The sequence below is a fragment of the Vombatus ursinus genome, unplaced genomic scaffold, assembly GCF_900497805.2.
Source record: "Vombatus ursinus unplaced genomic scaffold, bare-nosed wombat genome assembly UNPS02014812.1, whole genome shotgun sequence".
Lineage (NCBI taxonomy): Eukaryota > Metazoa > Chordata > Mammalia > Diprotodontia > Vombatidae > Vombatus > Vombatus ursinus.
The window spans coordinates 64,892,857-64,907,662 of record NW_020954590.1 but is presented as its reverse complement, the minus strand read 5'-3'; the positions used below and the strand labels follow the sequence as shown (position 1 = coordinate 64,907,662).

Sequence of the window (14,806 nt, the reverse complement as noted above, 5' to 3'; positions counted from 1 at the left end):
TTTTGACCAATATTCTTTTGGGAAACCTATAATCTTTATGTTGTCTCTACACATCCTATTTTTGAGATTAATATATTTTGATTGTATGGCAATTATGTTTTCTTTTAATGTTACTGCTTTTTGTTTCTCTTCTTCCAGGCTGTCATTCATATCACATATATTATCCTGTGGTATAGTGTAAACAGCACTGGATTTGGTGTCAGAAGGTCTATTTTCAAATCCTGCCTCTCTTACTCACTATTTGTGTAACGGTAGGCAAGTTAGTTTACTGCAGAAGATAGACTGAAGGCACTAGAATGAAGATCAGGAAAGGCTTTCTACAGAAAGGACTTTAGCTGAACATTAATGAAACCAGAGAAACCTAGAGATGGAAATGAGGAGGCAGATCATTTCATTTATGGGGGACAACCAGTGAAAACACCTATACAAGAGATGTAATCAAGGATGCCAATGTCACTGAACTGTAGAGTGCTACAACTTGGAGGTAAGAAAACCTGGGGTCAAATCCCCAACTCTTAACACTTACTAGTTGTGTGACCTCATGTAGAAACTTAATCTCTCTGAGATTCAGATTTTTCATCTCTAAAATGAGGAGGTTAGACTCATTGACTTCTTAAGTACCTTTCAGGTTTAAATTTATGGTCCTATAATTCCTTTGGACCTCAGTTTTCTAAATTGTAAAATGAAGAGTTAGATTAATTGTCCAAGAAAGATCATTTCCTGATTTAAATCTATTACCCTATGGTCATAGAACCTCAATATATCATTATTCACTATAAAAAATAATTTGGTATAAATTATCTGTCTTGACCATATCTAAGGACTGTTAATATGGTGACTTGATATGAACTTTGGGAAGAGTCTTACACATAGACCATTACATTTGGCTAATGTTTAACATAATCATATAGCTACGTAAAATTTTTTAAAGGTGGCATATTTGCTGAGGGTGCTGCAATTTCAAATTCAACATAGAGCAAGTACTTAAGAAATTAGGCAATTACCAAGAATCTAAGCAAAATTCTGCTAGTCTAGCTTTTCTTTAAAATGAATTTTCAATAAGTATCTGATTATTAATCAAACAAATGCATGTTGTATATTTGGGGCTAGATTCTCCCAGTACCTAAGCTGTTCCTTTGTTATAAAATAAATAACGAATAGAAAAAGGAATTTATAACTCTGGCAGGGCCAGTAGTCAGTAAGCTTTCAGTAAATAATTGGTATGTAGCTAACAACCAAAGAATAACTTAGAAATGGAACAAATCTTGCTTATTATATACATAAACATATATAAGTTCTTATAATAATAGTAATAATAACAATATTAGAATTTATATAGCCCTTTAATGTTTGTGAAGCATTTTACATGTTCTCAAAACAACCTTGAGAAGTAGTATCATTATCTCCACTTTAGAAATGTATTTATACATATATATATATATATTTATATATATATGTTCCATATTAAAACTGGAATAACTCTGTAAAACTCTTAAACATCTGAATGATGAGAATACAGAATTAAAATATTAAATCAAATCAAGGTATATACAGAAAATGAGGAACAAGAACACAGAGTGCTAGATCCTATGATTATTAAATTTATCCTTTAAGACTATGAAAGTCACCCCTTTGTTAAATCTATTTATCTATTCAATCTACAATTCTACTATCTATGCTAAACATAAGTAGAATTCTCTTTATTCACATCTGCATTTCTCAATATTTATGTCGGCACAGTCCCTAACTTACAAAAGTATTGTGTTATAATTGTTTTTGTTAAGTCAGTTTGGAGTACAGAACACACTTTCCAATTTACTCAATGTAATAAATGCGGTGTAAGTTCCTAGGTTAACCCAAGGAAGTATATTTAACCTATACTATAGCTGAAGTTTGTAGAGAACAATACAATTACAATACTAGTGATAAAAAGTGAAACAACTGAATGAGACTTTAGGTTTGTTTTTCCCTTTAAATGATGGTACCTGAGAAAAAGCAGCTTTAATTGAGAGGAGAATTAAAAGGTAGATAGTGTAGAAATGAGGATGGGAACTTCTTGGCACTTTCCCAGGCTTCATGGGATGCTAATACTGGCTCTTATTATATCTAATTTCACTTAAAACTCTATAACTTTCCTTTTTCTTGATTAAAGCATGTCATCAGCATTTTTATACCTATCAGTCTATGAAACTATAAACTCCTTAAGGGCAGGTACTCTTTCACTTGTCATTGTATCCCTAGCAGTTAAAACAATGCCTGATACATAGCAGGAGCTTAACATTTTCTGATTGATAATTTTTGTAAAGTGCTTTTCACATCTTAAAGATAGGTACACAAATGCACATATATGTATATATTAATATATCTCAAAATTATTATTATATTTTGTAGGATTGCTTCACTGAATTGAGTCAAGAGACTTGAGTTACAGTTTTCCCATTCACTAGCTGTGTGATCTTGAGACTTCTCTTAACCTTCTATTATATGAGACACTTTTAAAGTCAAATGTTCCTAAATTGAGAAATGTTTTATTTATGATAGTATTTGTCCAAAACTAATAAATTTCAAACAATCTGACAGTCATATTAATATTATAATTACATGTTAAGTAATGAATAAATTTATAACAAAAACCAAACAATATCTCTTACAGTCCTATAAGGATACTACATCATCTTTCAAATTAAACACAACCTTGGGATCATGACCTTCAAGGCCCTCTAGCCACCATAAAACCCACTTCAGTTTCCTCTATCTGCCCTTGATAAAGTCTATTCTATAATTATTCAAGTGAAATTACCATGTTGCCTTCCCTTCTCTCCTCCTGCCTCTGAGTTTTTACCCAAACAGACCCTGATAAACGTAAGAAAAATAATCCTTTCATTCTTCAGATCTTCACATTACAGACCTTTTCTTTCATGACGGCCAACCTCTCTAAAAGGTCAGGTAAACTGTCATCTAGTGCCAGGCACGAGGATTTTTATGTTCCCTGACTACTGGCACAACCTACATCCTATCAAGCTGCCTCAGGTTCAATACATGAACAAACTTCCTACATCACCTTATTATTTACAGGTTACTGTTCAATCCAGTATCTGATATGACATATAATATGACAACACTAACTTGCAACAGGGTCATATGCCCTGTGAGCCCTCAAATACTGACTGAATAACATTTTAAACCATCTTTAAAATGTAAAATTCTCTTTGTTTAACTAACAGGAGTAAGGATGGAATATTCTGGATCTCAGCATATCTGGTTAATGTTAATAAGAAATAGTCATTTGAATTTCTTGCTCTCTTGGAAGTGTAATCAAATGCATCCTACAAAAGTTTGCTTATTGTCACGCACACAAGATTACATACATAATCAGTAGAACATCATTCTGACACCTCATCTTGACCCCACCCTGGCAAGTAAGACATTTTTGTGGTTGCTGAGTTGTTTTGAGTTGTGTCTGACTCTTTGTGACCCCATTTTGGGTTGTTGTTTTTTTTTGGCAAAGACACTGGAGTGGTTTGTCATTTCCTTTTCCAGCTCATTTTAAAGATGAGGAACTGAGGCAAACAAAGCTAAATGACTTGCCCAAGGTCACACAGCTAGTAAGTGTCTGAGGCCAAATTTCCACTCAGAAAGACGAGTCTTCCTGACCATAGGCCAGATACTCTATCCACTTTTACCACCTAGTTGCTCCATAACACATGTAGGTTCCATCTATTTTCAATGAGCTCAATACCAAAATTGAAATTACAAGGACCATTTCACAATCTACTATGGGCCACGCTTCTTTCCATGACAAATAACTCTGAAGCTAGGCAAGGTCCATTTCTAGATTTTATGGGGCCACTCCACAGAAACAGTTACTGAGGCAGATTTAAAATGTACTAGAGGAGACACTCCTCTGCAAGGCTGACACTAGCCTGAATCCCAAGGAGCGATGGAAAGCTGAATTACTACCAGATTATTAACAAAGGTTTGGATTAATTTAGTAGATCCAAAATATCCACGTTAGTCCCAGACCACAAAATGTCTTCCTTAACTCAAGCTAATTTAAACTTCAAAGAATCTCTGAAATAAACCTGTTTTTCTGGAGCCAACTTGAGACTAGACTATATACTCCTTTCTCAAAAATCTTCAATGATTCCCTACTGAATAATAAGATAAAAATGCAAATGACTCAACCTGGTATTTAAAACATGCTACAATAGAAGTTCAACCTACATTTCTAGACTTACTTCATATTATTCCATTTCACACATTCTACTTTTCCAGTCAAACTTGTCTAATTGCTAGTGGTTCCCTGTACTCTTGAATTAGATATCTAAATCTCCCATCTCTCTGTTTTTGCTCTGATTATCCCTGTGTGTGTGGTTCGTCCTTCATTCTTGAGAAGGACCATAACATCAGGGAGATGATGACATGACTTGCAATTGACTTTGTTTTGAGTGAAGGAGGCCATCTGGAGCCATCTGGGTCCAGTGGCGCCAGATATGTATCAGGACAACTGAAGATGGCCCAGGATGCAGTGGGAGACTTTGGCCCTTTTAAGCAAGGTCTTTCCAGGTTCTCACTTTGAGTGAGGCAACCAATTATCCCCTAAGGTGGGAATGTATTCCTTCTTTACCTCTCACTCTTAGGATCCCTAGCTTACTTCAAGGCTCAAGTCTGGTACCCGTTCTAATACGAAGCTTCTGCTTTTGTACCTGGTTAAAGTCCCTCCTTCCTCAAATTACCTTTTATTTATTTAACTACGCAAATGTTATATCCAGGCCGACCCCCAAATCCACCACAGTAAAAAATGATTTGTTTTTGGTGTTTGCACCCTGAATAGTGCTTTGCACATAGAAAGGACTTAATAAATATCTGTTCAGTCAACTTGCCTTACTTTTCAGCAAACATAAGCATATAGAAGTAAGGGACAAAAAATGTACCCAAATAAAGAACTCTGAAAGAGTAAATATAATGAGGTCTGGACTGTGAAAAATATAAAAATGACTAATACATAATCCTTGTTCTGGAGTTGTGAAGGAGTTTACAGTTTAGAAAAATGGGATATAATCACTTAAGCAAGGCAATTTTTTTAAAAGGCATAACTTTCATGTAAACAAATAAGTTTGGTATATCTTATATAATGAAGTAACATTGCAGACATTAGCACAACAGAAAAAGCATATCAAAACTACTGCTTTTTGCCTCTTTGTCACTTTAATTTCCAAAGCACAATGTAAATAATAATGTCCATTACATTAAGAAAAGTTGTTACCTCATATTTTTTATAATTGCAAATTAAACATCTGAATAAAAACAAATACTCATCTAAGGGGGGAAAAAAACAAATAGCAGATTGACTCCATCAGATCACAAATAGCCTTTTTTTTTTTACAACATACATCATCATACATTTATGAAACTCATATGGCAATTATCATAAATCATTAAAGTATATTATACACCAACATTAACAAAATATATTCTATGATGTCAGATCCTTGATTACAATACTTTACTCAATAAATTATAGTTATTCTATTATTACTCTCCCAATCAGTAGCCAAGATGAGTCATGTTACTCTATTAAAACATTACTAATATCACTTACTAATCACCTACTATGTGTCAATTTTTCAGCTCACTCCACTCTACACCTGTTGCTCTGCCTGATTTCACTCCATGAAACAAGATGCCCTTTCCAGGTTAAGCTCACTACTTCTAAACTCATCACCACCCTGCTAACTCAAATCTTGATTGATACCACATGTCTCCTCTCCCCTCTAAATGAAGGGCTGGAGGGTGAAATACTAAACTCCTCCCAATGCTCTCCTTTCAAGAAAGCAGAAACTGGACTTTTTCTAATCACTTCACTCTGCCTCTGCTGCTCTAAAGAAGAAGATACCCCCACACCTGGTGCTCCCTAGTGGATCCTCCCCACCTTTCCTGCCTTTTTTTTGTGTGTTGATCTCTACCCTCCACCCCCTATTAAGACTGTAAACTGCTTGAGGGCAAGGACTGTCTTTTTCTTATTAATGGTATCTCCAGTGCTTAGTATAGTGCCTGGCACAACAGTAGGCCCTTAATAAATGTTCATTGGATTGGAATGGATTAAGCGTGAGGGATAAAAAAAAAGGCAAAAATATGCACTATCAAGAATACAAATAGGATAAATTGGATGGGAGGAGTATAGTCTCAGAGGAAAGGCACTAAGCTTAAGAAGAACTAGGAAAGCCTTCCTATAGAAGGTGGAACTTTTCTGAGACTTAAAGAAAGCTAGGAGGTGGAAATGAAGACAAAAATCATTCCAGGCATGGAGGATGGTCAGTAAAAATGCTCAAAGTGGGAAGATGGAATGTCTTATGTGAGGAACAGCCAGGAAGCCAGTATCACTGGATCACAGAACACATGAAAAGGAGTAAGGTGTGAGAAGACTGGAAAGGTAGGAAGGGGCCAGGTTATGAAAGGCAAAACAAAGTAGAGCAAAAAAACAAAATGGAAGATTTTATATTTGAACCTGGAGATAAATGGGAGTCATTGGAGTTTATTAAATAAGGCATAACATGGTCACATCTGTCCTTTAGGAAGACCAATTTGATAGCTGAGTGGAAGACAGACTTGAGTGGAAAAAAAATATGAGGCAGGAAGACCAATCAACAAGTTATTGCAATAGTCCAAATGTGAGGTGATAATGGACTGCAAGAGAGAGTGGTTGCAGGGGGGTACATAAGAGAGATGTCATGAAGATAAAATAGAAGGATTTGATAACCAATTGAAAATGGGGGAGGGGGAAAAAGAATGAGTGAAGAATCAAGGATGACATTTAAGTTATGAACCTGAGTGACTTGGAATATGGTAATACCCTTGACAATAAAAGAGAAGTTAAGAAGAGGAAAGGGTTTGGAGAAAAAGTGAATGAGTTCAGTTTTGGACAAGTTGAGTTAAGATGTCTGTAAGACATCCAATTCAAGATGAATAGTTATCGGCAATTAGAGATACAAGACCCAAGGTCAAGAGAGAAATAGAGCTGGATAAGTAGATCTGGGAATGATCTGCATAGAGATGATAACTGAAACCATGAGAGCTGTTATCACCAAGTCACCTCTCTCAGGCATAGAGGAAGAAAAGAAGAGAGTCCACGATGGAGCCTTGAGGGACACAGTTAGCTGGCATAACATGGATGAAGATCCAGCAAAGGAGACACAGAAGTCCAACAGCCAGGAGGAGAAACAGGTAAAGCAGTATCATGAAAATATAGTATCAGTGAGAAAAAGCTGATTGATAATGTAAAAGGCTGTAAAGAGGTCAAAAAATATGAAGATTAAGAAAAATCCATTAGATTTAGCAATTAAGAGATCATTAGCAATTTTGGAGAGTGCAGTTTTGGTTGAATGATGAGGTCAGAAGCCAGACTGCAGAAAGTTAATCAGAAGTTTTGTTGCCTATGGAGTTGGCATTTCAGAAAGCAAAATGGAAAGGTTAGGTAGCTTTAGAGGCAGGGTTAAGTGGTGTTTGAAGGGGTGGAAATTAGGAAAGTGGTGGATAGAGAATGGGGTTGAACAATGGTAACTGGTGCTTCATAATTATGGGTGGGGATGATGGGGTGGAAGTATGTTTATCATTGAGGAATGAGTCCAGGTAGGTTATTGTCCACTGAGGTTTGTCCTTGGGTAGAGTGGTCACAGAGCTTCAAACAGTTGTGTATGGCTGCAAAGTACAGGGAGGTGAAAGGATTGGAGGGTGCCAGGGTCTGGACAGGTTCAGTCCTATAAAGCTGCAGATGACTAGGAAGAATGCCTAGAAAAGGTTGTAAGTATACAGGCAATGTTAAGTCCTGGGGAGTCTTAGGTGGTTAAAGAGCGTGCCTGCTTGGAGCATAGTTCCATATGTTAGCTACATATTTTGGCATGTGGCACAGTGAAAAATGTGCCAGATTTGGAGATAAAAGGCTGAGTTCAAATTCCAGCTAACCTACTTAGTACCTGTTTGGCCTTGGTTAAATAAGTCACTTAAGCTCTCAGGGTCTCAATTCACCTGTAAAAGAAGCTTGAAACAGATGGCTTGTAAGGTCCCTCACTTCCAATCCTAATGCATGATCCTCCAAAAACTATGTTGAAGGATAAATATTACAATGCCACTGAAGTAACCTTACCTGTTTAAGAGCCTTTTTGGTGTGCTGCTGGAAGGAAGACACTAATTTGTTTTGCACTGCTGTATTTGTAAGGCTCGAGTCTCGGCTGGAAGATGCTTCTTCAGATATTTGTCTTGTACAAACTAGAAAAAGATAAAAGAAATGAGATTAGAAATGTCTGATCTATTTGAAGTCTCACTTAGAATCACCAACTGTTGAGGCTTTCCAGTAGAAAACAGCTTCTTCATTTATGGACAATACATATTGTCCACCTGAAATAAGCCCCAAGAAATTTAACTGTTTTGAATCTCTCTCCCCCCACAGGTTATCTGTGAAAAACAAAACAGAACAGAAAAATTGAAAACAAACAAAACCACACCAAACTCATTCCTTCATTTACGTGGCTATATATATATGCTAGGGCTTTTATTTGTACAGGAGATTATGGGCTGAACAATATATCCCCAGTTTAAGCAAAAAGAATGAAAATCAGAATGTAGCCTTTTAAAATGTGAAGAAACGGGGCCCCTTTCTCAGACTATCATATAATTTTCCCATTCTCTAGGGTGATGTTTTCCCCTTTCCTTGAATTAGGGAGATTTTTACTTTTTCTCCTCTAACACTGCTTATAGCACAGGCAGGATAAAGAAGCTTCATTTGAATAAAGTCCAAAATTATAAACATAAAGCTTTATGGCTACCTCTCTATACTGTTCATATGACTGCATGTCTTTTCTACTTTCTTGCATCATACATGGTTGAGGGGTGGGGCGTGAAAGGAGTACTTTAAGGTTTGTGGTCCAAATGCTGCATTCAGGTCTAGGCAATGATAATAATAATGATGATAATAATAACATTTATATAGTGCCTTAAGGTTATCTCATTTGATTCTCTGAATAAACCTATGAGAGAAGTGCTATCATTATCTCCACTTTACAGTCAATCAGTCAATAAACATTTATTAAGTGATTACTTTGAGCCAAGAATTGTGCTGAGCATGAGAGATACAATAAAGACAAATGGCAGTCCCAGATGTTACAGTGTAATGGGGAGACAACATGCAAACAACTATATACAAAAAAAAAAGATACAAGATGGAATAAATTGGAAATAATTAAAAGAAGGAAGGCACTAGAATTAAGGGATATCAGGAAACACTTCCTTAGAGAAGGGAAGTTTTCAGCTGGGACTCGAAGAAAGCCAGGGAAGCCAAAAGGTAGAGATAAGGAGGGTAAGTATTCCAGGCATGGGGGAACAGCCCATAAAAATGCCTAGAATTGGGAGACAGACTGTCTTGTTTGAGGGACAGCAAAGAGTCCAATGTCACTGGAATGAAGAGTTGGGGGAGGGAGAGTTAGTATAAGAAGACTGGATGAGGAAACTGAGGTTGATTTAAGCAGGGTCACAAAGCTAGTAAATGTTAGGATTCTAATTAAATTCTTCCAGATTCCAAATCCAGCACTCTTATGTATTACATTTTGTCAGATTATATAGATGTTGACAAATCTATTCTCTCAAATATATACATCTTGGCTTCCTGCCTGTGTAATTTATGCACTGTCTTGGAATGACATGAATCTTCACTCTTTAGAATTATTTTTACATCCACTTTTAAGGCAATGATGTTTATAATCTTCTATCTTCCTCTTTTATTGTGTTTTACAAATGAATTCGTATTCTAAACTGGTGCTGACTTGACATCTATCCCTCTTGACAAGAAGAGGAACTGTTTGATGGCAAAGTCAGTTTCTGGGTGCTTACACCCTTCCCATTATGACAACTGTTGAGTATCAGTTAAAACTTTTGCATGAAAGAATGATTTTTCCTTTTTCTGTTTCCCACTTTTTGGTATTGATGGCTTATTTGAAAAGAGGAAGTTGAAGCTGTTGTGACTGTTCAATCTCCTCGATTTTAGCCTTTTTTCTAATCTAATTTTCACCTTTCCTCTAAAGAATCGATATTCTGACTACACAGTCAATTTTTATATGAATCCCACTTAAGTAACCAGTTGTTTCATGTTAAGGAAATTTTATTTTTTGATGATTTAGTTTGGTGTTCTCCATATCTATATGTCCTTATTTTTTTAATAGTATTTAATTTTTTTCCAATTACATGTAAAGACAAATTTTAACAATCATTTAAAAAAATTTTTGAGTTCCAAATTATCTCCTCCTCCCTAAGATGGTAAGCAATTTGATATAGGATATGTATGTGCATGAAAGAAGAAACAGGCCAAAAGAAAAGAACCACAAAAAAAAATTTTTTTAAGTGAAAATAGTATGCTTCAATCTGAATTCAGACTCCAAGAGTTCTTTCTCTGAAGGTGGATAGCATTTTCCATTCTGAGTCCTTTGGAGTTGTTTTGGATCATTGTATTGCTGTGAAAAGCTGTCGTTCACAGTTGATCATTGTACAACACTGCTGATACTGTGTACAATGTTCTCTTGGCTCTGCTCACTTCACTTTGCATCAGTTCATGTAAGCCTTTCCAGGTTTTTCTGAAATCTGCCTGTTCATCATTTCTTACTGCACAATAGTATTCCATTATATTTATATACCATAACTTTTTCAACCATTCCCTCAACTGATGGACATCCCCTCAATTTCCAATTCTTTACCATCACAAAAAGAGGTGCTATATTTTTGTACATGTAGGTCCTTTTTCCTTTTTTATGACCTCTTTGGGATACAGATCTAGTAGTGGTATTTCTGGATCAAAGGGTGTGCATAGTTTGATTGCCCTTTGGACACAGTTCCAAATTGCTCTTCAGAATGGTTGGATCAGTTCACAACTCCACCAACGGTGCATTAGTGTCCCAATCTTCCCCCATCATCTCCCACATTTTATCATTTTCCTTTTCTGTCATATTAGCCAATCTGATATGTGTGAGGCGCTACCTCAGAGTTGTTTTAATTTGAATTTCTCTAATCAATAGAGATTTACAGCATTTCTTCATACGACTACAGATAGATTTGATTTCTTCTTCTGAAAACTGCCTATTCATATCCTTTGACCATTTTAACAACTAGGGAATGGCTTATACTCTTATAAATTTGACTCAGTTCTGCATATATTTGAGAAATGAGGCCTTTATCTGACAAGCTTGCTATACTGTTTCCAATTTTCTGCCTTCCTCTTAATCTTGGCTGCACTTATTTTGTTTGTGCAAAAACATTTTAACGTAATGTAATCAAAACGATCCATTTTACAACTATTAATGCTCTCTATCTCTTGTTTGGGCATATGTTCTTCCCTTCTCCATAGATCTGACAGGTAAACTATTCCTTCTCTTATTTTATTTATGGTATCATCTTTTATGTCTTAATCATGTACCCCATTTTAACTTATCTTGATACATGGTGTAAGATATTGGTCTATACCCAGTTTCTGTCATACTGTTTTCCAGTTTTCCCAGTAATTTTTATGAAATAGTGAATTCTTATTCCAGAAGCTGGGGTCTTTGGGTTATTAGGTTACTATAGTCATTTACTACTGTGTCTTATATACCTACTCTATTCCACTGATTGACCAATCTACTTTTGAGCCAGTACCAGACAGCTTTGATGGTTACCACTTTATAACATAGTTTGAGATCTGGTACAGTTAAGCTACCTTACTTTGCATTTTTTTTTTCATTAATTCCCTTCTCTTCTTGACTTTTTGTTTTTTCAGATGAATTTTATTATTTTTTCCTATGAAATAGATAGCTGTATAAAATAATTTCTGGTAATTTGATTAGTATGACACTGAATAAGTAAATTAATTTAGGCAGAATTATCATTTTTATTATATGAGCAATTGATATTTTTCCAAATTGTTCAGATCTGACTTTATTTGTGTGAAAAGTGTTTTGTAATTGTATTCGTATAGTTCCTGGGTTTGTCTTGGCATGCAGACTCCCAAGTATTTTATATTGTCTGTTGTTGTTGTTCATCAGAAGGTTGATGTCTTGACTTGCAAGTGAATTAGATTTAAGTGAGGCAGGGCTGTGCAAAGTCATCCCTCCTCTTCACCAGTGTTTTGCTTGTGACCACTATCTACCCAAATTTGTCCTCCCTTCTTGTCAGTCCTTCTGTCTACTTAACCCTCTCCCCTCCTACTTCTCTGTAGGATAAGATAGATTTCTACACCCAACTGATCATGTATGTTGTTCCTTCTTTGAGCCAATTCTAATGAGAGTAAGGTTCAAGTAATGCCTACTGCCCACCCTGCCATCTTCCCCTCCACTGTAATAGGTTTTTTGTGCCTCTTCATGTGAGATAATTTACCCCACTCTATTTGTCCTTTCCCTCTGCTCCCAGTGGAATCCTCTTTCTCACCCCTTAATTTTTTTTTATATCATCCCCTCAATGTTACCTTATATCCACACCCTCTATGTATACTCCTTTAACTGTACTAACAGTGATACAATTCTTAAGAATTTACAAGTATCATCTTCCCATGTAGGGATATAGAGAGTTTAGCCTTATTGAATCCCTCATGTTTTCTCTTTCACTACCCTCCCTAACCTCTGTGGGTCTGCCAGACTGGCTTTCTTGAGGTCTGCCACAAAGAACATTCGATCTCTTGACTCCAAGTCTTTGGCAAGTCATCCATGCCTATAGTTCTCTCCCTTCCTCACCTCCAACTCTTAGAATCCCTCTTTTTCTTTCAAAACTCAACTCAATTTCAATATGAAACTTCCCTAATGCCTCAGGTGCTATTTCTCTCCTCTCCAAAATTACTTAAATTCATTTTGTTAACATTTTGTAAATATTTATATATGTACCATGTTTATTCTTCCATCTTTCTTGACCTCTCTGCAGCCTATGACACTATTATTAATTTCTCTTTTCTCTTGGATATTCTCTTTTTGCTAGATTTTCATGACATTGCTCTCTCCTGATTCTCCTCCTATGTCTGACTGCTCCTCAGGATCCTTTGCTGGTTTTCATCTGCTAACTATGTGTCCTCACTAAGGTCTGTAAGGGATCTGTTCTCTTTTCTCTCTACAGTATCTCATTTGGTTATATTAAGAGCTCCCATGGGGTTCAACCATCATCTCTGTGTAGATCCTTCCGTTAGCTATATATGCAGCTCTAACCTCTCTTCTGTGCTCCAATTTTGCATTACCAACTGCCCCTTGGATACCTCAATCTGGAAGTCCTGTAGAAATTTCAAAGTCAACATATCCAAAATAGAATTAACTTCCTCCTAAATTTCCCTACTTCCCAATTTTCCTATCACTGTAAAGGGCACTAGACACCCAGATGTGCATCTTAGTGTCTTTTTCAACTTCTCACCTGTATTTACTTCAGATGTTCAATCTGTTGTTAGATCTTGTCATTTCTACCTTTATTATTTTTAAGTAATAATCTTTGTTATATTATTAAACATCTTTCATATACATCCCCTTCTCTCCACTCATACAGCCACTACCCTAGTATAGAACCTTAATACTTCTCACACGGACTAATGCAATAGCATTCTAACTGGTCTCCCTGCTTCATCTCTCCCCATTCCAATTTCTCTTCAACTAAGCTGTCAATTGTAAACAGGCAACAAGTATTTATTAAGCACTTATTATACACCAGGCACTATGCTAAGTGCTAGAGGTACAAATACAAGCAAAAAAAAATAGTCCTTGCCTTCAAAAAGCTTGCATTCTAATGAAGGAAGACAGCACATAAAAGGGAGCTAAAAAGAAGGGGGTGGGGTGGGGGAGAAGTTAACCTTCAGAAGCACAGGGGATATGAACAGGCAGTTTTCCAATGAAGAAATCAAAACAGTTTACAGTCATATGAAAAAATTCTCTAAATCATTATTGACTAAAGAAATGCAAATTAAAACTATCCTGAGACATCATTTTACACCTACCAGATTGGCTAAAATGATAGAAGGGGAAAGGGACAAATGTTAGAGGGGATATGGAAAAACTGGACACCAATTCATTGTTGGTGGAATTGTGAAATGATATAACCATTTTGGAGAGGAATCTGGAATTGTGCCCAAGAAGTTATGAAACCACCTATACTCTTTGACCCAGCAATACCACTACTTGGTCTCTTTCCAAAGATGATTAGGGAAAAAGGAAAAGAACCTATATGTTTTTAAAATGTTTATAGCAGCTCTCTTTGTGGTGACAAAGAACTAGAAATTGAAGGGTTGTCCATCAATTAAAAAATGGCAGAACAAGTTGTGGTGTATGATTGTGATGGAATATTACTATGCTATAAGAAATGATGAGCTCAATGATTTTGGAAAAACATGGAAAGACTTGCATAAAATAATGAAGAGTGAAATGAGCAGAACCAAGAGAATACTGCATACAGTAACAACAATATTGTTTTAAGAATAACTGTGAGCATGGGTAGGCCAAGCTAATACAATAAAAATGACAATTCTACCTAAATTAATTTACTTATTCAGTGCCATACCAATCAAACTACCAAAACATTACTTTTTAGAGCTAGAAAAAATAGTAACAAGATTCATCTGGAAAAACAAAAGGTCCAGACTATCAAGGGAAATAATGAAAAGAAATGCTAGGGAAGGTGGCCTAACCATACCAGATCTTAAATTGTATTATAAAGCAGCAATCATCATAACTACTTGGTATTGGCTAAGAAATAAAGTGGTGGATCAGTGGAATAGGTTAGGTATGCAAGACACAATAGTCAATGACTAAAGTAATCTACTGATTGA

At 36.0% G+C, this 14,806-nt stretch overlaps 1 protein-coding gene across 1 annotated transcript in view; it reads right to left on the bottom strand.

Annotated features, from left to right (window-relative positions):
• LOC114053726 (putative Polycomb group protein ASXL3) overlaps window positions 1-14,806 on the bottom strand; it is a 205,001-nt gene that overhangs the window by 95,230 nt on the left and 94,965 nt on the right. The window contains exon 4 of the mRNA XM_027876859.1: window positions 8,144-8,265. Within this exon, the coding sequence (XP_027732660.1) occupies window positions 8,144-8,265 (122 nt within the window). The remainder of the gene's footprint in view (window positions 1-8,143; window positions 8,266-14,806) is intronic.